Genomic DNA, 25,167 nt, shown 5'->3' on the forward strand with positions numbered 1-25,167 from the left:
AGATGATAGTACTTGTGGAAGAAATATTTATAAGTCATGTGCCAAATTAATCTCACTTGGTATCTCTTTTTCTTTTTATGCTTCACTTTTCCTTCCTTTCCCCTCTCATTATTTACTTTCACTTACATGATAGAAACATTCGTTGTCTCTGCTATCCCTATCCACAAATCTGCATGTTTTCTTCAGACAGAAGATCTAGGCAAAATTGTTTTTCTTCATAAATCTTCCATTTAAAAAATCATGGCATTTCTCTCTCTCTTGAGTTGCTTATTTCTTCTTACTTGATTTAGCACTTCTCTTTACTTTTTCTAGGTTTTCCAAATCTTTTCCCGCCATGATAATTAAATATATTATTTTCTATATCATGAGAAAAGAATGTCACATATAGTACTGGTATATTTCCAGTAGTATTTGACAAAGGAAGGGAAAATAGTGTTAAAGTTAAGAAGAGCTCTGCTGGGTTAGTCGAAAGGTCCAGTAGCCCAACATCATATTCTCAGAAGGCTCAAACAGGTGCCTACAGGAAGCCTGCAAGCAGATTATAAGAACAGCAACACTCTCCCCACTCCTGAATCCCAGCAAGGGGTTTCGAGGGCACTGCCTTTGATTATGAAGGTAGTAAACATCCATCATAGCTAGTAGACACTGTGATAGCCTTACTGCCCATGAATTTGTCTCATACTGTCTTAAAGCATCTAAATTAAGGGCTATGTCAACATCTTGTGGTAGCAAGTTTAGCCGTGCATTCTTTCTTTTATCGTCCTGAATATTCTAACATTCAGCTGCATTGGAAGACCCTGGGTTCTAGTATGAACTAAACTTAAAACTGTTGCTACCTTTCCTCATACAGGAGTTCCTCTGACCCCTTGATCGTTTTAAAGATAGCTCACTCTGGTCAACAGCCACAGGGAACACAAAGTTTTCCAGTGGTTTAACAACAAGACTACCAGCTTCTCCAGCTGAGTTGCAAAGAGTGATCCAACATCATTTACCAGAGGGTGAGAGCAAAGGCATGGGGGCTTCCCCTGTAGCACTAAGGAAGTACAGTGGTACCTCGGGTTACATACGCTTCAGGTTACATACACTTCAGGTTACAGCCTCCGCTAACCCAGAAATATTACCTCGGGTTAAGAACTATGCTTCAGGGTGAGAACAGAAATTGTGCTCCGGCAGTGCAGCGGCAGCAGGAGGCCCCATTAGCTAAAGTGGTGCTTCAGGTTAAGAACTGTTTCAGGTTAAGAACAGACCTCCAGAACAAATTAAGTTCTTAACCCGAGGTACCACTGTATGTGGCTGCTGGGTAGCAGTGGCTGGTTTGGGTTGTGGTTATTTAGCACCAACCATACCAAGGCATTGCTAGCCACTCAGCACCCACTGACCTGTATGGTTGACATGCAATATGAAATGTCCTCTGATTGAAACTCTTGAGTCATCTGGCAGCATGCAGTGGGAGCAATCTAGGTAACCCACCACCAAACACCACACAAACACTGCTGCTGGTGGTGGTGGTGGTTGCAATTTTGCACAGACACAGTTTCCTTTCCATTTCCTTGGCTTTCCAACTGTGCCCTTTCAGTAAAGTGGCTCAAAAGTTAAAGGGGGACAAGGCAGGGAGACTCACGGTCCAGTGGGTTGTTGCTAAATAAAAATAATTACAGTTATGTGTTTGAAACTAAGTGTGTGGAACGTAATCAAGCTGATTTAGGCACCTTGCTTATCTTGCTTAATGCTATAGACAGCACATAGGATGTTTATTTTGCTCTGAGGTCACTTACCTTGACATTCTCTGATCTGCCGACCCTTCGGCTTCTAACCCAACTAGTGTGTATGTCAGGGTGGGGTGGGGGCTTTGTTAAACCTCCCAGGTCACCTTCTCATGGTCCCTTTGCAGTGTTAACATGGGAATGAACTGTGTTTCAGTAGTTCTGACATTTCAAGGGCTTTGCAAGCTGTCTCCCCACTATGCCGTTTTCCCCAATCCCTCTTTCCCATTGTATCGCTCCAGCACACATCTCAAGCCTTCTTTGAGGACCTTTCCTAAAAAACAACACTTGAAACAAATGCTTTCTGCAATTGGTTTATATTTTAAACATACATCAAAAGTGACAAGCAGCCACATTTCAAGGAAATGGAATTTAAACCGGCAGAAGTTATTCAGATGCATTTTTTAAAAACCCTCAGCTTTTTGATGTCTTATGTTGAAGTTTGTCTAATTTTCTCCCATTATGTTTTCCAGTGATGTGTCAACAAAGTGGCACAAAATAAGCTTTCTGTTCTATTTTATGTATGCTTCCACCAGATGGATTTTATGTCAATCCGCTATACAGTAATTTAATGCTTACAGTCAGATGCAGTTGTGTCAAACAGCTCCGGTTTTGCTCATGTAGCAATTCATTTTATGTTCCATCCAAACAAAGAGGTCAAATCTATGGACTCCAAACCAATAACATCACAAATAGCTTAATGACTCCTGGTGCCATATTTTTTCCTTAGTTTTTATATGCTTCCCTTGTTTTTAGCTCTACAAATAAATTGAAAAGGAAACTTACCAGCAACTCAAGATATTTAAATATTGTAGCATTTCATACTGCTGAGGGTAACTTTCATGAATGCCACTTTCTTGAATTTTATAAGGAAAGGGCAGAATTTACCATATTTTTCGCTCTATAAGACACACCAGACCACAAGACGCACCTAGTTTTTGGAGGAGGAAAGCAAGAAAAAAAAATATTCTGAATCTCAGAAGCCAGAAGAGCAAGAGGGATTGCTGCGCAGTGAAAGCAGCAATCCCTCTTGCTGTTCTGGCTTCTGTGATAGCTGCGCAGCCTGCATTCGCTCCATAAGACGCACACACATTTCCCCTTACTTTTTAGAAGGGAAAAGTGAATCTTATAGAGCAAAAAATACGGTACTTCTGTGTAGAGTGAACAGAGGAGGAATCATGCCTGTTGGCTCCGCCACTGCATGTTTTCAGTTTAATATCTGTATAAAGCATGACCTCAGTTGCATGTACAGTGTCTATTACAGGTCAAATTCCACGTTAATTGTTTGCCTACTGAAAATGCATGGTAAGGTGTGTGGGAGAGTGTCTTTTCCTTCCAATAAGCAGAACTGGATAAGTCAGCCTTTGGTTTTTGACAGTGTTCCGAGTGCTCAATCATTTGTAAGCAGTGTCTTGTAATCTGTGTAATACAATATTCTGGGGTGTTCTGGGGTTTCCAAATGTCACCACCAGGACTGGCATTTCTGTGGAACTGAAATTCTAAGTTTAGAAATGCAGCTCAAGTAATTCCCAATCCCATGCTCAGAATTTCATGTGTTTCTTTCTGATAGGTCAAACAATGCAAAAAGATTTCTATTGTTGTGAGATCTGGAATGAAACAAAGCTGACTGAACAGAAATATTTTGTAGTCTGAACGTTCATAGAATCATAGATTTGGAAGGGACCTCGAGGGTCATCTAGTCCAACCCCCTGCAGTGCAGGGTTTTTTTGCCCAACGTGTGGCTCAAACCCACAAACGTGAGATTAAGAGTCTCATGCTCTACCATGCCTGTTTCTCTCTCCCTTGTATGATTGTAACATACTGAAAAATATCAGAAAATTCTATACTTTGACACTCAGTATAAAGTTTAAAAACTTTAATCTCTTGGCACTTCATAGGACGGATCAGATATTCTCTGTGCTTCCCATGTAAAGCAGTAGTTATGTTTCAGTAAGCAAAATAAATTAGGTGTTGACCTTGAATTTACTGTGATGCTTCATTTTTATTTTTTTTAAAGAAGGAAAAAAGTCTGGACCATTTTATAAATGTTTTTGTAATGGAGGTTATTATAGAGGCAAATGCAAGTACTTAATCAGATAATTAAATCAGTTGCGCTAACAGAACCCTCTACTAAGATCTCACTCACATCATACATTTAAAGTAGTATTGTATATCATGCTAACAGTCATGGAGAATACTGGAAACTGTAGTTTGTTAAGGGGTGTTGACCTCACAGAGCTATAATTCCCAGCACCCATAACAAACTACAGTTCCCGGGGGGTCTCCATGACTGTGAAAGTGTTGTAATAGTGTTTTAAATGTATGGTGTGGTTGTGACCGGAGTAAAACTGGAACAGGTACTAGATATCTGAGTAGGCACAAGGAATTAATTTGATAGGCAAGGTGTGATATGCGTGAAGCTCTTATTACATAGGTATCCACAGTGACCAACACTGGATTCTGTCCACAGGGCAGTATTTAAGAACTGTTGCCACATGCCATTAAAAAGAATGAAGGGGAACACAATGGGGTACTGGAATGCGGTGTTTTTCTTTGCTGGAACCTGACCCTTTAAGTAGGTCCTGATCTATACCATCAGGCACCAGCCAAGCAATGGTTCCTCTGGACACCACCTGGAGGTTCTACCTGTGAGAGATGAAGGATCTCAGCTGCAATGCCTCAAGCAGAATGAGTGATGGGGAGATAGGGAAGGTATAAAAGCCCCAGAGAGAGGGAAATGGGATCCTCATAACAGAGGGTCCTGGTTGCACGCAGGACCCAAGAGCTCACCTGATAGGGTTAAAATGGGGGGGAAGGAGCAAGAAATCCTGGCCATTCCCCTGGAATCACACCAGGCGATTTTAGCCAATAGCCAGTGGGTGGCGTGATCCCAGGGGCTTTAAAAACGTCAGTGTGACACAAGGAGGGGCACTTGCTTCGCACTGTTGAACACCCACCCACCCTCCCTAGTTTAGGTAGAGTCGCTTGGCCTTGCTTTGGTTTGGGTCCCCTGTTTTGGAACAGGGGCTGGGTAGGAATTTTTCCATTTGGCAGATTGGCTTTAGACATTTGGTTTTCACCTACCCCTTAGCAAATCATCACAACCTGTAAGGTGGCGGTTTGGCATTGGCTCAGTTGGATAGTGGGGAGGGGAGATGCGGCCATCACCTGCCCCTCCAGGAACTGGGTATTCCGTTAAAGGAATCTGGGGTCCTGGACCACGTCTGAAGTCCACTTGAGGGGCTAGGGCCATGCCAGGACCACAGGAACCCCAGGGTGAGCTTAGGTTGGTCCTCATCAACCTAGCTCCCTTGTTTGGTTTACCCCATTGGACGATCACCCTGAGAGGTGGAGCCAGTTATAGTGGGGAGTCAATGCCTAAGCCAATATCACCCACATGATTGTATTTCAATAAAGTTGTGGCCAAAAATTTTGCCCAAAAACTTAAACTAATATCAGTGTCCGTGTGTATTTATTTTGGGGGGTGGGTCTTGGGACCTCGAGACGCAAGAGGAGGGACAAGTCCAGTGAGCAGGCTGAAGAAGCCAGGCCCTAAGCAAGGCTTTTTTTTAGAGAGACTCATCTGCTGCAGGCCATATGCAAGTTATCTCCCTAAGCCCCATAGGGTAGGGCCAGAGAGGGAATTCCAGCATGCTAGGTCTACCCCAGCCCCTCTTGTCCACTGGGGGGCATAGGCGTTCCAGACTTAAGCCTGACAGGCCAGTGACATCGGAGCAGGGCATCCTTATTCTCTTCAGTGGAAGCTTCCCCAAAACACTCTGTGAGTCCCTGACTTTCCCTATGGTATATGGGATTTACTCCTGATGAGACTGGACTGGAAAAGGGATAATTAGAAGTTCTAGAGAACGAATGGTGGCAAGACAGCTGTCCCATGAGACGACTCCTGCTGAAAGACTTTACTTAACAGGGAAAGCAATCTGGGACACCTGGGGAGTTCATACCTGAAATAAAGCTTTATTTGTAGCAGAGGTGAGTTGGTGCCTTCTTTAACCCCTTAATCAGATATGGCCATTGGATGATATGGAGTTGACTTCTTTTGACATGCCTCCTTTCCCTGTCATTCCATAATGGTACAATGATTTTAAAAAAGTAGTAAGACATGAGTTTGTGTGTGTGTGATTTAATTACTGTTTGGCACAGTGGGAAATCATCTGGTGTTTGAGAAAGGCCTCGAAAGGCTTAATTTTTGCAAATAAAAATAATCAGTTTGGCTCTGGTGAATGGAGGAAGAAAAGGTCATTGAGAAGCTTAGTTAGGATTCAGGTGTGGTGTGCAGTGTGCTTCTGCTTTCTGTGGCTTTGTCCTCTTGGCCCAGATAGTTAATATGACCCTTCTGAAGTCACTTAGACCTTATTTTGGCTTTACCATCTGCCAAGAGTTTGATACAGAAAGGAATTCTGTTATATTATATGCCAAGGACTGTAACTTTAGAAGATTGATGGGGAAACCCTATCAGCTCCTTTCCTGAAGTCTTTCCCTACAAGCTTAGTCGGCCACTTTTGCAAATGGGAGACAATTTGAAAGGGGTTTTCTTGTGCAGATTTTACTCCAGGATGACCCCTCTCTGCCTTAACTTAAATAGTTAAACCTTAAAATAAACAGAGAGTGCATTTTATGTGCAAAAAATCATAGAGACCATTTGCAACGTTAGAGGTGAATGAAGAGCAGAGTGAACCAGCAATTAACAACACCATCTTTCCAACACTTCCAACGCCCCTGCCCCCAGACCTGCTTCCTGAGGCAGCTTCCTCACTCTGCCTAATGTCACTGACTGACAGGGTGTGTGAAATAGCTATCCTTATTAGCAATCAACAGCTCTGCTGGGTATAACCTACTTTCACGACCCTAGACAGCAACCCCACTCCAAGGACCACTCTTATGCGTGCTCTTCTATCCACCAGATGAACTAACCACTTGCCTTCCCAGTCTCATGATACCAGTCTCACTTTCCGCATCTAAACAGGTCCTTCTTCCACAAGAAGGGTTCAACTCAGCTTGGTTCCCTTTCCTTTCCTATAAGCCCGGATGCTCACTTCCATGTTCCTAGAGCAAATATGGTGACACCTTTCTGGGTAGATTCTGCAACCCTTCTGAGCAAATAGGTCTTCCAAGGAACTGCCCCATGTAGTTGCTAGCCAGCTCACATCTTGACTGACAAAGTAGCTGCATCATAAGTGGTCCTACTGCCTTTCATGGTGACTGATCAAATAATTCTGGCTGATACTAAGTGAGCATTACTCCTCTATAACAAACATTCCCTGGACCTGAAAAACTAGGGTCTTGGGGGAAATAATTTGCCATAGGTTTATACTGGACATGCTAGGTTTCTTCATAAGTTGATGAGTGACGACTTGGTGCTTTGCACATGCAGTCATAGAATTGTAGAATTGGAAGAGACAATAAGGGTCTTCTAGTCCAGCCCCCTGCAATGCAATAATCTTTCACCCAACGTGAGGATCAAATCCATGACCCTGAGATTAAGAGTCAAATGCTCTGCCAACTGAACTACAACTCCCATTATCCCTGGTCATCGACCATGCATACTGGTGCTCATGGGATTTGGAGTTCAGCAACATCTGGAGGGTCAGATGTTTTCCCACACACTTGCTCTAAAAAGACCTCAAAGGCTGACCTGCCATGCTAATAATCTATTAAAGGGAGTCAAATATAAAATAACAGATTCTGGACAAAATGGTATGGCTATTTCTGTTCTTGTCATACCTAGCAAATACTATGGTTTTCTGGCAATCAGTTTTCACCTGTGTTCTCTGTCTAAATCATTTTTTTAAAAAAGTTTTAAACTGGAAAATTAAACATTCCATCTGCATCACATTCACCTTCTGCATTCTCATCTGTACTGTTGGCACTTTTGACAAGTAATACACATTGTAAAAGGCTTTTTATTGAAAGAGACACTTGTCAAGTTACTCAGAATCTGATTTTTAGTAAAGTTGCCACACTATATTGAAGAAATAGTCTAAAAATGCTAACCATGGTGGGTTTAGAAATTTGTGGTTATCTTCTTATTCCCTTGCTCTATGCTTAGGTGGCTGTATACTTTTTTAAATGAGCCCACTTGTCAACAAAATGTATATAATAATATTCTTATTCATTTTCAAGGTCTCTTCAAGAATTCTAAGAGAGGCTTAAATGAATTCCACTTTACAAATAGACGGGTATGATTAAATCATGCATTAAAGGCATAATTCTGCAATCACTGTACTTATAAAATTGGGTGTAGAGTGAACAAATATAGTTGCTGATTGATTGGATGCATTCTCTTTTACATAATTCCTTACTATGCAACATGCAGATGTTCGCTTCTCATAATTCTTGGCTTTTGTTAGCTTTCTCTTAAGCTAGAAGGTGGTAAATAAATTAAACAAAACAAACCTTTTAGTTTGGCTTTCAGTCATGACATCATAGTAGATCACTTTCCATGCAGTTCTAAAATTAGGGGAACCGTCCGTGTAATTCTGTGCAGAAGTCTTAAGTCCCAGTGAGCTGCATTGCACTTACTCTTACGAACATGGCCTGCACGACGGTAACCTAAATGGTCCATATGCTAAAAACATAGGAAGCCACCATATATCAACTTAGACAATGTCCATCTAGCTCAGCATTGACTAGCAGCTGCTGTCCAGGGTTCTGAACATTAGTCTTTCTTTCCCAACCTTACCTGAAGACAGAAGGGATTGAAACTTGGAACTTTTTGTATGCAGAGCATATGCTGCAGTGGAATTGATGTTCCAAGGGGAAACACAGCAGATCCAGGACTTTTTTTTTTCAAAGGAGGAGCGACACGAAGGTAATTTCCTGACCCTCCTTGCTTAGATATGATTAGGAAGACTTAATGCCAGTTTGCGACAGATTAGCATACAAGGAGTCAGAGAAGGAGGAAGATAATCAAGCAAAGGCTGGGTATTTCTTCCCCATTCTTTTAGGACATTCTTTTGGGGTCCAAGGGCTGGAGTGGCATTCAGCCACACTTCTGAGGGCCACATAGCCAGTCCATCCATTTATGTTCACACACCTACTTACTTACTTGCTTACTTGCACACACATCCCTGCCATGAAGATCTTCTACAGAGGCCCTCCTGGCTGTGCTCATGATCAGAAGGAGGATGTTTTTGATTGCAGTGCCAACTCTGTGGAAAAGTCTCCCTTTTGCTATAAGTATACCTGAAGGAGCGTCTCCACCCCCATCGTTCTGCCCGGACACTGAGGTCCAGCGCCGAGGGTCTTCTGCCGGTTCCCTCGTTGCGAGAAGCCAAGTTACAGGGAACCAGGCAGAGGGCCTTCTCGGTAGTGGCACCTGCCCTGTGGAACGCCCTCCCACCAGATGTCCAAGAGAAAAACAACTACCAGACTTTTAGAAGACATCTGAAGGCAGCCCTGTTTAGGGAAGCTTTTAATGTTTAATAGGTTATTGCATTTTAGTGTTCTGTTGGAAGCCGCCCAGAGTGGCTGGGGAAACCCAGCCAGATGGGTGGGGTATAAATAATAAATTATTATTATTATCATTATTATTATTATTATCATTATTATTATTATTATTATTATTAGGTGGACCCTGACACTGATGATGTTCTAGCACTTACTAAACACGTATTTGCTTTCCAAAGCCTCTGCTGGGACTTGATACCAACTTGTTGTTACATCTCTTTTCAGTTAATTTTGGCCTTGACTTTGTGGATGCTGCAGGATCTATTGTTTTAATGTGTTGTTGTTGTGAACTGCCTCAAGATGGCTTATGAAGAGCAGTATAAAAATAGAGAGAGAGGAAGAGATCATTCTTTCTCCCTTCCAAGGCAGAATGAGAGTTCTTATAAAGTCATCCCCAACACAGTGCTAAGGGTGGAGCCAAAGAGGACTGAAAACACTGCCATTTACACTTCAGAGCTCTTTTTGTGAGGAAGAAAACACAGTGTCCCCTACAGCTCTGAGGTGGGGGGAAATGCTGCCTTTTACTTTTCATTGGGCTTTATCTCCTGAACTCAGTGCTGTGGCACTTAGAACCACAACATGAGTTTGGGAGATAAAAGAAGCCCTCTGCCTGCTCGCTCTCCAAAAAGATTTTATTGCAGAGGGATTTCAGTGCCGAGCACCACAGCACTGAAATCAGGAGATAAAGCTCAAAGTTGGGGGCAAGGGAGCAGTTTCTTTGTCTTGCCACAATGGATCCACCCTCCGGGTTAGCCACCCCCATTTTATGTTATTCCTGCTTCAAGCTAGCAGTTTAAATGACAACACTTCTGTTGCAAAATTTAATTCTAAATGCAAATGAAGCTGAAAGCATTTCGCTCAGTGGTCTCTCTTTAACCCTTTCGTCTTCGCACATCATATTGTATGTAGCTGCCCAGAGTGGCTGGGAAAACGCAGCCAGATGGGCAGGGTATAAATAATAAAATTATTTATTATTAATAATAATAATAATAATAATAATAATTTCTAAACCCCTTTTCTGTTAAACTTTCATCCAGTGTGGTGTAGTGGGTAAGAGCAGTGGACTCGTAATCTGGTGAACTGAGTTCGATTCCCCGCTCCTCCACATGCAGCTGCTGGGTGACCTTGGGCTAGTCACACTTCAGAGACAGCCTCACTCACCTGTTTGTTGTGGGGGAAGAAGGGTAAGGAGATTGTTAGCCGCTTTGAGACTCCTTAGGGTGGTGATAAAGCAGGATATCAAATCCAAACTCTTCTCTTCTTCTTTTGGCTGGCTGAAGTTCGCTTGTTAAAAACCCAATGTGTTTTACAAACTGAATGTGCAGTCAGAATTCAGTGGAGCTTACTCCCAGAGAAGCATGTATAATATTGCAGTCATGCTGATTCTAATACATTGGGTATTATGCCATGCACTTCTGTTATTTTGGTGTGCATGATAATGTATCCATACAGCTGCCTGCAGGGCATGGCTGTGGATGTTGCCTTGATAAGCCCCTGCACATCAACATTTACCACTACATCACTGACTTGTGAAATGAAAGTTGATTTTTATCTGTAGAGGACATTTAACCAACACCTACATTTTCTCTCTGCATGTTATTTATAAAAGATTTGGCAGAAGGTTTTGTCAATTCTTCCACTGTTGCCAAGAGAGCACAGTTCAAGGATAGGTAAGCAACTGTGTATTATGTCATAAGCCCGACAGTGTCTCAAGTACTGTACTATTTTCCCAGACGGACTGGGAATTGGCTTCTGGGTTTATTTTGCCTCAACAGTATCTCTATGACTGATTTTCTTTTTTCAGTTGCTTGATATCGATTGCCCTGGTTTTCACAACCTGCTAAGCCAAGCCTAGTGAGAGTGCAAGAAAGTTGATGTACTGTGCTCAGCTAAACTAGGGTTTCAAACGATACATTTCTTGTAGGAAATATTGGTTCCAAAATTTATATTTAGACAAGAGGCAACTTGGGGGAATATAATAATAAGCTAAACAAAGGGGATTCTATCAGAAAATTCATAGAATCATAGAAATGCAGAGTTGTTAGGGTCCACAAGGATCATCTAGTCCAATCCACTGTAATGCAGGAATCCTTTTGCCCAGTGTGGGGCTCAAACCCACAACCCTGGGATTAAAAGAGTCATGCTTTACCAACTGAGCTAAATTGTAATAAACTGATGCATATGGGGAAGTAAAACTGAATTAATGGGAAAGAGATATGGGGTGGGCTATGGCACTGTGGTCTAAATCACAGAGCCTAGGGCTTGCCGATCAGAAGGTCGGCGGTTCGAATCCCCGTGACGGGGTGAGCTCCCATTGCTTGGTCCCTGCTCCTGCCAACCTAGCAGTTCGAAAGCACGTCAAGTGCAAGTAGATAAATAGGTACCACTCCGACGGGAAGGTAAACAGCATTTCCGTGCATTGCTCTGGTTCACCAGAAGCGGCTTAGTCATGCTGGCCACATGACCTGGAAAAACTGTCTGCGGACAAACGTTGGCTCCCTCGGCCAGTAAAGCGAGATGAGCACCACAACTGCAGAGTCATCTGTGACCGGACTTAACGGTCAGGGGCCCTTTACCATTACCTATTTGAGATCAACAGTGGGAAAATACTAGGAGCTGGGTGGAAAGGTATTCACAAAGCTTATTAATTAGGTAAGCATAAAATAAATTACTATTGAGATGGTACTTAAGACCTGCAAGAATAAATGTAATCTTTTTTTGTAAATTGATTTAAATGCTGGTAATGCGTAGCAGGAAACACATATTGTTGCATGTGTGGTTGGAATGCCCAATTACAACTAGTGATTAGGGGCAAAACGTACATAGGCTGTTGCTGATATACAAACCACATTGAGACCTTCCCCAGTGTTGATTCTGTTTAATATAATTGAGGGTGAAGTGGTTAGGAATCTGAAGCTACTATGTAGCTGCTAAGCTAGTATGGACCATGAACAAGCTCCAGAGAGTGGGAGTGGTTAATAAAATACATGAAATTGACGGAAAGGGGAAAGTGAACTGAATTAGTTTATAAAAGAGAAGGAAGGTTATGGAATGTTGATTTTGCTGAAATATGGAATTATTTTGTTGGACGGAGGAAACAAGGAATGTAAATGTAAATAATAATATATTTTTTAAAAAAATACTAACAAGGACCTAACAGAAGCAGAAGACATCAAGAAGAGGTGGCAAGAATACACAGAGGAATTATACCAGAAAGAAATGGATGTCTCGTACACCCCAGGTAGTGTGGTTGCTGACCTTGAGCCAGACATCTTGGAGAGTGAAGTCAAATGGGCCTTAGAAAGCACTCCTAATAACAAGGCCAGTGGAAGTGATGATATTCCAGCTGAGCTATTTAAAATTTTAAACGATGATGCTGTTAAGGTGCTACACTCAATATGCCAACAAATTTGGAAAACTCAACAGTGGCCAGAGGATTGGAGAAGATCAGTCTACATCCCAATCCCAAAGAAGGGCAGTGCCAAAGAATGCTCTAACTACCGCACAATTGCACTCATTTCACACGCTAGCAAGGTTATGCTTAAAATTCTACAAGGCAGGCTTAAGCAGTATGTGGACCGAGAACTCCCAGAAGTGCAAGCTGGATTTTGAAGGGGCAGAGGAACCAGAGACCAAATTGCAAACATGTGCTGGATTATGGAGAAAGCTAGAGAGTTCCAGAAAGACATCTACTTCTGCTTCATTGACTATGCAAAAGCCTTTGACTGTGTCGACCACAGCAAACTATGGCAAGTTCTTAAAGAAATGGGAGTGCCTGATCACCTCATCTGTCTCCTGAGAAATCTCTATGTGGGACAAGAAGCTACAGTTAGAACTGGATATAGAACAACTGACTGGTTCAAAATTGGGAAAGGAGTACGGCAAGGCTGTATATTGTCTCCCTGCTTATTTAACTTATATGCAGAATTCATCATGCAAAAGCTGGGCTGGATGAATCCCAAGCCAGAATTAAGATCGCCAGAAGAAATATCAACAACCTCAGATATGCAGATGACACAACCTTGATGGCAGAAAGTGAGGAGGAATTAAAGAACCTTTTAGTGAGGGTGAAAGAGGAGAGTGCAAAATATGGTCTGAAGCTCAACATCAAAAAAACGAAGATCATGGCCACTGGGCCCATCACCTCCTGGCAAATAGAAGGGGAAGAAATGGAGGCAGGGAGAGATTTTACTTTCTTGGGCTCCATGATCACTGCAGATGGTGACAGCGGTCACGAAATTAAAAGACGCCTGCTCCTTGGGAGAAAGGCGATGGCAAACCTAGACAGCATCTTAAAAAGCAGGGACATCACCTTGCCACCAAAGGTCCGTATAGTTAAAGCCATGGTTTTCCCGGTAGTGATGTATGGAAGTGAGAGCTGGACCATAAAGAAGGCTGATCGCCGAAGAATTGATGCTTTTGAATTATGGTGCTGGAGGAGACTCTTGAGAGTTCCATGGACTGCAAGAAGATCAAACGCATCCATTCTTAAGGAAATTAGCCCTGAGTGCTCACTGGAAGGACAGATCGTGAAGCTGAGGCTCCAGTACTTTGGCCACCTCATGAGAAGAGAAGACTCCCTGGAAAAGACCCTGATGTTGGGAAAGATGGAGGGCACAAGGAGAAGGGGATGACAGAGGACAAGATGGTTGGACAGTGTTCTCGAAGCTACAAACATGAGTCTGACCAAACTGCAGGAGGCAGCGGAAGACAGGAGTGCCTGGCGTGCTCTGGTCCATGGGGTCACGAAGAGTTGGACACGACTAAACGACTAAACAACAACAAACAAGTTCATATGACACGTTAAGCCAAACCTACTAAGACTATGCAAGATTGTGGGTTCCTGAAGAGCTGCTTTACTCCTCTTTTTGAGGCCAAACTGTACTGAGCCAGCCAACCCACTGAGAGAGAAAGGAGTGTGTTTTCATTTAAAAAATAAAACAGAATTGGCGGGTAATTCTAGTTTTACATTTGTCTGTTCCTTCTTGCCTTTTTCCCAGGTGGAGTGTCAACTGGGAGGCACCTGGAAAGGAGACGAAATCCCTGTCCTATGGTTGCCACATTTCCCTAAACCATGGAAGCCTAGTTTGTGTACCATGCATATTGTTTGCTAATTATGCAAAACAAGCAAATTAATTGTTGAATTATCTATTAGATGCTTTGTACTTGCTCCTGGCAAGAACCTCAAAAAAGTTGGAGAAGCCTGAGAGGAAGCATCTTTTTACCTTCCAAATTTGCTTACGGTTTCTTCTCAGACCTCAAGCTTGTTAGGGGAGCAATGCAGTAAGTTGCTTTGTCTGTTTTTTCCATGAGCACATGACTTTTCATCTTTTCATGTGCAAGCAGAATTTCCATGTTTGAGGCTAGGTCTCCTTACTTTCTTCTTAGCATCCACCCTGAGAAGCGTTCTGGAAAATTTAAACACGTGCTCACGGCTATGTAACATTTAAGTTGGTTCTAATGAAGTTTACGTTAACGTTTTTCAATTATTCCTTTTTCTAATGGGTCAACATTGCTACCTTCAGTTTTAATACCTTAGAAATATTATTTTGAGTTATGAAGATTTATATTGAACAAAAACTAGGAAAGTAGACTCCACCAATTTCCAGAGCACGGGGGGAGGGAATTGAGGACCCAAGAAACAAAGACTTACCTATTTTGGTCCTCAGGCTTCTCCCTGGCCCACATGCCTCCCCTTGTGTGCCTTTGCTTGGCTGAAATGTGTCCTTGAAATCTGATAATGCCTCTTGCTTGCCTGGAAGAGGTATGTAGAAATCTCTGACCTCTATAGTGTCAAATCCATTTGTCTTTCCATTAGTCCTTTCGTTTTTGCACCTGACCCCACCCACCACTGGTGTGTGCCCCTTGGCATAAAATTATACTTACAAGTCATCATGGCTGATGAAGCTCTTTGAAGCCCTGTTTGCAGGTGTTCACATCCTAAAGCACATTCCCAGAAAGAATAATAACTGGACTAAACTTTCAGTATACTGTTTTGGGAGAAATCTTCTAGAAGAAACCCTTTCTGTTCACTTTCAATTGAAAAGATAACAATAACACTGAGGCCAATGGCTTTTTAAGTCATATTTTGTCATGTCACAGCCATATAAGGAAACAGCATGATATTTTGACAACATAAGTTTGCTTTTTAAAATATTTACTGTGTAAATAACATTGGTTGTATACTTCCAGAAGGAAAGCTCATTCTGGAAATTAATTCTCAGAAGCTCATGTATAGCAAATATACTCTTCTTGCAGTCAATGAATCGTGCCATATATATGGATGAGCTGTCTTTATGCCGTATAGTTCTGTGTATTTTTGTATTGACATACTGTAATCTCTTATCTAGCATGTCTTCACGTTGCTTCCCCCCCCCCCACCCCTTAGGAATTACTGGCCTGACTTTCCTATAATCCTCTCCCAATAGGTTTCTTGTTTACATAATAAGTTTTCAAGGGCACCTAGTTTTGCAGCCTTGGACTTCTAAATGCTTTCAACTCCTGTTTACCTTTGTGATTTCTGGAAGATTTAAAACCATTTCCTTAATGGCACCTGGTGTGCAGAACCAGGCTGCACTGCTGTATTTATTTATTTTCTCACCCAATCTCAGTGCTAAGAAAGGGGGCATCCCTGTGGCATTTGTGCAGATAAGGAATGAAGGCAGAGAGATTGCCATGCCAAAGATCATAAAGGGTGTGTGTTTATGTGCTGCAGAAGTGAGAACAGTTTTAGGAACATGCCATTGGTCCAGCTATCTCAGTATGGTCTACAGTGGCTGGCAGAAAATATCTAGCATTTCAGATAGGGTTCTCTTCCAGCCCTATCTGGAGAGGCCAGGGATTGAAACTGGAACCTTCTGCATGCAAAGAATACCCTCTGCCACAGAGCCCTTCCCCTATGCAGATCTTGGCTTGGGTATTCCAGGGCTGTTAACCGATCAGATTTATTCTATGGTGACTCTGCTGCTGGCATGGAAAAAAACTTTAAATCTTCATCTCAATGAAGAATTCAATAGAACCTTCACGTCACTGTGATTTATTCATATTCAGGATATCTAATCACACCATACTTGTCACAAATTATTAAGAGGCTATTTCTCTACAACAGTCGTATTTTAGCAATACCTTTACTACCTGTATTAATCCAGCCTTGTAAATAAGCCCGCAAAATAGCCTGGGCACACATACACACACAATGTTATTAGCATGAAATTGCAGCCTACTAGCCTCTTAGCAGGTTTGTAAAAATATTTTGCCTTCGACCAAATGGTGTTCATCATTTACCACCATCCTGTTGCATTTTCATTTTGGCTGCAGAGCAGGGAACACACATTTCTTTGTGACCAGCATGGAAACCAAGCAGACTGATGGGAGAGGTATGGAATGATCCGTCCCTCCCATGCTGGCTGTGGACAATGGAAACAGAGGGCACTCATGGCAGAGCGACTCATTGCTCTGCCCCTCCTCTACCAACCCACTCACTCACTTGCATAGAATCCCTTGTTGCCTGTGGCAACCAGCCAAGTTAAATACAAAAGTTGGGAGATAGCTGGAATCCAAATAATTGCATGCAGTTTTCTGTTTGCATATGCAGCTTCTCAATTCCCCATTATCACAACAGTTCCACGTTGTGGAACTTGGTCATCCCCACCAAGTTAAACTTGAGGCATGTCCCATGAGAAGAGATTGCCACCAAAAGGACATCTGGTATCTCCCCGCCCCCTTCCATGGAAGTGTTTTCAGCTCACATGAAGGGTGTTGGTGAAGGTTGTATCCCAACCATGTTTCATAAAACATGGTGATTGTTGTCAAAACTATTCTTTTTTATGGTTTATTTTAATTAGAAGGCAGCTGTTCTTTTTGGAAACATGCTGAAAGCTGGAAACCTTTGCAGGAAACAATAACAAATGATACATAAGAAGAGCCTGCGGGATCAGGCCTGTATAAGGCCGGCTCACCCATGAGGCAAGGTGAGGCAACTGCCTTAGGCGGCGGGGTCCACAAGGGCAGCAGATCCGGCTTCCGAGCAATTCATTGGCTGCTGCCACCGATGCCGCTGCAGTGCTAGCAACAATTGCAGCACACTCCTTGGAAGCTGGATTTGCTGTAAATGTTGGATTGTACTGATATTCTTAAATATAACAAGGAGCTACAACATGCCAATTGTCCATCCTAGCAACAAAGCATGTAGCTCAACGATGTTTGTAGTGAGGTCAATAGGAATAGAATAATTGAGTATGGGCAATGGTGCTTCCAAAGTAGCTAGCTGTCCATTAAAAAGTAAAATAAAGTTTTAAAATCTGAATACTATTAGTTACTACATCCTTCTTGCCTGTTTGTCTGCAAAGCCAAGCTTGTGAACATTGCAGCACAAAATGTAAACATTAAATTCTAAACTATTCAAAATTATCTTCCAATTTAAAATAGATGTTTTATGACTTTTTTGGTTTGTTTTAAAACTTCATTGCCTATTCAGAGTCTATTTGGAATGTCGTGGTCTCTGTTCTAGCAATTTATCTACATCCTGTTGAGTGTTGGTCCTCTCTTCCCCCACCACAATACCTGTCCTTTTACCCCAAAGGATATTCTGAAAGTTCATTCTGAACATGTATTACTGAATTCAAATGTTTGTGTCTGATGTCTTGAGCAGAGAATGAGGTTGACAACAATCAATCATATCTAATTAGCTGGTGACACACTGTGTTTACAGTAATTAAACAAGCCATTACTGCTTACTTTCTCGTGATTAAGATCACACAGATTGAGAACCAGCTGTTAATCACTCCTGTTCCAAGGCTAATGTCATTAACAGAAGATGCCTACGTTATAACCCAGGGCTATTTTTAACAAGGCTTTTAGTTGAGAGACTTGATATAAGTAATAAATGAGGTGCATTAGGATCCATACAGTGGAAGATTTTGGAGTGTTGTGTCATCATTAATCACAAATTCCCATTCATCCCTTGTTTTGTGTTTCAGAAAATAACTTATACATAACCTCCACTTCAGCTTGAAAGTGGACAGAACAAACATAGTTTCATTTCATCATGAAACATTGGCCCTGATATTTTGGATTATTTCTAAAAAAGGTTTCTGCATGACATCTGATCCACAGTGTCCAGTGGTTCATTCATGGGACCCTCAGCTGACTTGTGCTTATCATGCTTATGTCTGTTCCTGAGAATTGAATGAAAGTTACAGATAGATGTACTAATACATAGCTATATGGATCATGGGTTTCTTAAGCAGTAGTAGCACTTGATATTGGTCTGTGTTTGGTTAAAAAATGTCCTCTGCTAAATAGTCGTAGCTCCATTAATTTTTCCATTGACTTCAGTGAGAAGTGGATTCCACACATAGATATCTATGAAAAATTTATCCCCTCATAATTTTTTTTTAAAAACCCTATTGCATAATGTAACTCATATGCGAATGACATTTATTGTTTAGGCTTATTGCTTATAAATACAGTGGTACCTCAGGTTAAGTACTTAATTCGTTCCAGAGGTCCATTCTTAACCTGAAACTGTTCTTAACCTGAAGCACCACTTTAGCTAATGGGGCCTCCTGCTGCTGCTGCGCCGCCGGAGCCCGATTTCTGTTCTTATCCTGAAGCAAAGTTCTTAATCTGAAGCACTATATCTAGGTTAGCGGAGTGTGTAACCTGAAGCGTATGTAACCTGAAGCATATGTAACCCGAGGTACCACTGTATTTTTAAATTAATGCAAATACGGAACAAAAACAGGAAGTCATTTTTTTTAACTTAATGCTGTAGATCTAAGTAAGCTTAAGCAAATGGTCCAAATTAAACTTTGTTCAACATTATTGAAGATGGAGGACTTGAATAATTTCTTGGAAGATGCATTCAGTCAGTTTCTCTCCCATATTGGATGACTGTTTAGTTGCTTCTAAGATGTGGCCGGCTCTGTTTTGGGGTTTTTGGTTTAGGTTTTTGAGAATGCTGGCAGATTATACAGTAAAATAATCATTGCATTCAAATGTCTAAGATTTGAAAAGATCTACATTATGTTACAGGATTTCAAGCAAGAATCTCTCCCATCCCTACTGGGAGGTGCCAGCAGGATTTGAATCTGGGGCTTCTGCTTGCAAGGCTTAAGCCACTAAGCTTAGACCACTAAACTATGGCCCTTCACCCATCACTGAGTGAATCTATGCATAGTATCAATGAATGACTTTCCTTTTAGCAGTCTTGTGATATTTCTTTTTAATGCTTAGATACCAATCTACTCCTGGTTTGCATTTCGCTACAGTTTGTGGCTAGATAAGTAGTTGTGTGTGTTTTATGCCTATTTCCATCAGAAGCACCAACTAGCATTTTATCACTTTTCACAGTGGATATTTTAAGAGAGCACAAGGAGGGGGAGACTTGCATAAACTTTTTGTTCATCTCTAAAGACTGAGCTCCCATTGCTTGGTACCTTCTCCTGCCAACCTGGCAGTTCGAAAGCACGTCAAAGTGCAAGTAGATAAATCCAGCGGGAAGGTAAACAGCGTTTCTGTGCGCTGCTCTGATCCGCCAGAAGCGGCTTAGTCATGCTGGCCACATGACCTGGAAGTTGTACGCCGGTTCCCTCGGCCAATAAAGCGAGATGAGCACCGCAACCCCAGAGTCTGTAGAAAGTGACTTTGTTCGTGTAGCATTGGCACAATGCTACACCAGCAGTGTTGTGTTGCAGAAGAATTTGATGACTTTTCTTAGAGGCGAGTTTGGGAGAATGAGACATGTCTGCCAAATACTTGTGGTGCAGGGAAAGCCTTCATTAGCTCACACTGCGAGACTTTGCTGGTATGCAAGAGCTAAAGAAGATGATAGGATTAAGCAGTTCATGAATATTGATATAGAATGTAACTTGAATATTTTCTGCTGAAGTGTCTCCTTACTACCTTTTACCACACAGCTTTGCAAGCATAGGTGAGATAAACTGTTATTAGGACACAGAAGATACAAATTATATATCATTGTTATTTTTAAAGGCTATGCATTTGACATCTTTGATCTGTTTTTCCCCTCCCTCCCCCCCATTACCTTGCCTCTACAGACAAAAACTGGTATTGCATTGCTATATGACGAAATATCCGAAAACGCCTATGAAATCCGACTGAAGCTTACAAAAGAGGTACTAACAATTCAAAAACAAGATGTCATCTGTGTTAGTGGAAGTGATCACAGTGCAAATGTAAGTGCTTCTCTAACTTTGTGCTCCCAACCATATGTTTTTTCTATCTTTCAAAATTACCTGAAAGTACACTGTTCTAAACAGGTAATATCAAAAGTGTGCCAAAGGATATGAATAGCTTGCCAGGTAGAAATAAATTCTTAAAGGTTTGCAAAGCAATAACAGCAGCAAAGGGAAATAAATGAAAGTATGTAAGAATTGGGAACCCTATTTACCTTCAACAGTGTTCTCCTTTCTGTAAAGTACCACCTTGGTCCCAATGAAATACTTTGACGAAGAGAATAAAGACACATTATGTTCTTCTCGGTATCAAATATTGATGCTCCCATGACTCCTAAGCTCCTCAGGTTCTCATGGGATTTAAAATGGCGCAACTGCTTTTTCTTTTCCATTGCCACTAAATATCCTAAACAGGGCTGTGTCGATATCCTGTGATTTAGCATTTGAACAGCTCAGATTCACATGCACTTCTACACAGATATTTGTGACACTGCTCAAAGGAACAGCCCTTCTGTAAAGTTTAAACATCTTTAAACTAAATGCGAAAGGTAGCGCTTTGGGGAGATAATGAAACTTTTTTGAACCTGCCTTGAAGCTGGGAGGCTAGGACTGAATTACACTTTGAACTATTGACAGAACTAATGTTTATTTTTTATTCTTTTTTTTTAAAAAAATGTCATCTGGGACCACAGCACTGCATGTTTTCCAGCTCACCTATTTTCTTTCTTATTTACTTGTTTCTGAAAGTCATCTGTAGAACAAACTCGGGATAATAGGAATAGTTTATCTTAATGCGAAAGGGGACAGCGAGATGTGACCTGGGTAAGAGACATTCAGTGAACCGCAAGGTACTTTGGCAGACAGCATGACTTGCTGCTAAAGGTTCCTTCAGCTAAATCAGTTAACAGGCACCCAACCCTTTACTGAGGATTAGATGCTGCACTCTAATTGCAGTATGTCGCCTGTCGCTATATACAGTACCAGGTTATTAATAAATGGCACATTTTGTGATGGAAGATAATTGCCAACATGGACTTCTAAATGGTACAAAGGTGACATCCATAATTAAGTCATTTGGCACTTTGTGGTTGATGATAATTGCCAACATGGGTTTCTAAATGTTAAAAGGGTGACATAATATGCACACATGGATAAATGTTTAACCCGACAAAAAATGAAATTCTCATAAACTCTAATTTATTGCACATATACCCCACCGTTCCCCTCCCCCAGGAGCTCAAGATGAGAACGTGTTTCTCTCCTTCATTTTATCCTAACAATACTGTGAGTTAGGTTAAGCAGAGGAAGAGTGACAGGCCCAAGGTCACCCAACATATGCATCTTTTCTGTATGAATTCATTGTAGAATCTTTGTTGTTGTTGTTAAACAATTTCAAACTGGAACACAAAATGTAAGCAAAAATAAAAACCCAAACCTTTGTAACATTCTCAAACGTTTGTTACATTTTGGAAATGCTAAAATCTCCAGCCCCCTACTGCACTTCCTAAACTGTCATTGTCTAACAGATATCTTCTTTATCGTACACCTTAAAATAAAAATGGTACACTTCTATTTTCTTTTTGTTTTTTTCATTTCTCATCTGTTCAATCTGGTTTATTTCCTTCCTGTTGCTCATCCTCTTCTTCCACCTTAGGGTTTTTCCACTAATACTTCATCCAAGGAATTCGTAAGTACTCAGTGTTGAGCATTCTTCCCAGGAAATTAATATCTTCTCAGTCTTATATTCTCCTTTGTAATCCCATCTATTTCTACCTGCTAGCCTCCCACTCTTTACTGCTTCAGTTTATTTTTGCTCATTATCGCAGGCTTGTATAACTTATGACACACCCACCCAGAGAAGCCAAAGACCACCTGCTCAGCTGTATAAGGGGCAAACAACAACCCTCCTTTTCCACATGGCTTCTTGCTAACTTGTAAAGTGGTGCCTCTTTCAACTGGATTATTGGGGACAGGTAGAGACTCCAAGTGCCAAATGTTAGGAGTTCAGGATGTCCAATTAATTTCAGTAGATGGAGGTCCTGAGGAAAAATTATATGAGGTGTACCTGTCTTTAGAGGACCCAAGTCTCGTTTCTCAGTACTTACCCTGCAAATCTTCAAAATCTTTAGACACCCTCTCCCTGGAAAATACTTTGAAAGAGTATTCTCCATTCTCTGAAAAGTCTGCTGGGTGTGTGCTCCCATGTGCTGTGTGCCTTACCATCCAGAAAGCTGGTTAAGCTATATTCTGAACTGAGGTGCTTCAGTATGTGTGCTTCAGTGATTACTGCTCAGTTGAAAAGGCAGCTTGGCTGGTACACGATGATTCCAGATGGACCCCTTTCGTGAAAAATATGGGAATGAGAGGTGAGACAGCTATAAAGACAAGGCCAGAGACAAGTGGGAGTTGTTGAGAGGTAGGTTTGAGCCCAAGCTCAGGGGCTGCTTCTGTGTCTTAGCCTTTTGGAACGTCCCAGAAATGGCCTGAACCAACCCCCATGCTGGGAGCAGAAGTCAGATGTGATGTTATAAGCAAGAAGGTCATGATTAAAAAGTTGGGTTTATTATTCAGAGTAGCTAAGGCTTTTATGAAAGGATAATGACTTTCACAGAGGATGGTGACAAAATGGACACAACTGACTCCGGGATGGGGGGTGGGTCGTAAACTGCATGAGATGTAATTAATCGCCTAGCTGAGAGAGAGGGCAATTATCACCCAAAGATAAAAGAAAGCATATCATTAATGTTGCTAGCTTGTAAACCATGGAGGGAAGCATAAATCATTAATAACAGTGGAACTGATCTGTAGTTGTCTGCAGAATCTTTCTGGATCAGTAAATTACAGGCATATAGTTCAGATTCTGTTACAAACATTGATACTGGATTCTGCAGAAAGTTAGGCCTTTCTAAACAATAGGTGTCATCAAAACTGCCTTCGAACAGGAGCTTCTCATTCTCGTATCGGATAAGGAATAGTAAAACTCTCTGTATTACACAGTGTCCAAATTACTGGGTGGGGTGGAGTGGAGAGAGCTTACCTTTTGTAATACCCCTTGAAGCTACTATCATTTGGAAGGATACAGGAGGATTGATATTTGTCTTAATTGGTGAGGGACAGGGGCAGGACGTCTGCACTTCATCCTCAGTTATCCAAGCCCTGTTCTTCCATCAGGTTTTCAGTCTCAAAACTTTCCTCTAGAAACTGCAAACATACAACATTTCTGCCACTTCACATGTTACTGTATTTATAATGTTACTCTATTTAGGCACATAGACTGCAATCCTATACCAGCTTAGTGGCAAATAAACTCAATGGGACTTACTTCTGAGTAGCCTGAGACACATATAGGATTTGTGCTGCTAGTGTCACAATTCTCTAAATACAATGTTTTGTCTCAAGAAATTCTCACGTGGTCTTTCTGTACAAGCACACTATTTCGTATAAGCACATGATTTTGCTGTTTCAGTTAAAACAAGTCAGTGGTGATCATGTGTAAAACAATACAAGTACCCTTCTTTTTTTCCGACACCAAGACCAGTAATGAATTGTTACTGTTTCAATTTAGGATTTGCATTTAAATGTGATTGTACCTAATTCACACTTTCTGAAACAATATGCAAACTGAAACAGAGCCATCATCCTTCCAGATTTGTGCTTCTCTGAATTTCGCATTAGTAGAAATTTGTACTAATATGCTGATGCATTTCCATGAGGACTCTGTCTGTCTGTCTGTCATCTATCTATATACACACATACATGTGTGTGTATAGGAAACTGATGTGGAAAACAGAACTTAAGCTTGGGAGGGGGAGAGAGAGAAACCAGAATTGACAGATTCTCCCATCCTTAGTTTGAACATATGTCAAACTGAATGGATGTGAAGGCTTGCAAAGAATTCCATCTTTCCATTTGTAGTGTATTATCCTGTCCTTTGCAGAGGTGATAGAAATAGGTCAGGATTAAAGTCATGCTGTTTAGGAGATAAATGTAACCTTTCTCCTTTGTTCGTCCTTTTTTCATGATTGGTTTGCACTTCCGCTTCACAATAGTGAAGAGAATCCTGGCAGCCTTCAGGTAGCTCAGTCATTGCTCACAGACTGACGTGAGCATTTCATAAGATACGCCACACTTTCTACCTTCGTGTAGAAATTAGTTCTGCACGTGGTGAAAAGGCTTCCTATTACAGTATCTGGCTGAATGGTGTATGGAAGACTTCCACATGGAGGGGAAAAATGACCTTGGCGCAGGCTAACCTGGTCGCTTGACACATCCTCCATATCATACTTTTTGGCATGTACAAGTAGAGACAATGGACTTAATGCACAAACTGTCTTTCATTCTTTAGAAATAAGCCTCGCTGTTGTCAATGGAAAAGCATTCCAAAGTAATGTTTTTATGTAGGATTGGAGTGTTATTTACTTTTGCATGCTTGACAGACATTCCATTTATTACATTACGGCACTATGAGAACACATCACGTGATGTCCCTATTACAGATCCGCTGTGAACCGCATTGATAACAACTTCCCCTGCCCTTCAAAATAAAAATAAGATATTCCCCTGGCTTGGTACACTGACACATGCTATGTTGCTCAGAACATTTCACCAGCATATGTCCCATTCAGTTTATTGCATTGTGCACTGACACATACAGAGCAACTTCCCTTCCCAAAATAGATGAAAGGAAGCAAAACATCCCTGATGCCTTTCGACTTGTACTTTGTAGCTGCTGCATTCCA

The 25,167-nt window shown here is 41.5% G+C and overlaps 1 protein-coding gene across 4 annotated transcripts in view; it reads left to right on the plus strand.

The window, feature by feature from the left end:
* SNTG2 (syntrophin gamma 2) overlaps window positions 1-25,167 on the plus strand; it is a 217,319-nt gene that overhangs the window by 60,281 nt on the left and 131,871 nt on the right. For 3 of the 4 annotated variants that reach the window (XM_080999175.1, XM_080999173.1, XM_080999176.1), the window contains exon 2: window positions 20,291-20,428. In XM_080999175.1, coding sequence (XP_080855301.1) covers window positions 20,291-20,428 — 138 coding nt within the window. The remainder of the gene's footprint in view (window positions 1-20,290; window positions 20,429-25,167) is intronic. The other variant, XM_080999174.1, reaches the window with a different exon arrangement.

The sequence above is a fragment of the Podarcis pityusensis genome (assembly GCF_964106645.2).
Source record: "Podarcis pityusensis genome assembly, chromosome: 3".
NCBI classification, from domain to species: domain Eukaryota; kingdom Metazoa; phylum Chordata; class Lepidosauria; order Squamata; family Lacertidae; genus Podarcis; species Podarcis pityusensis.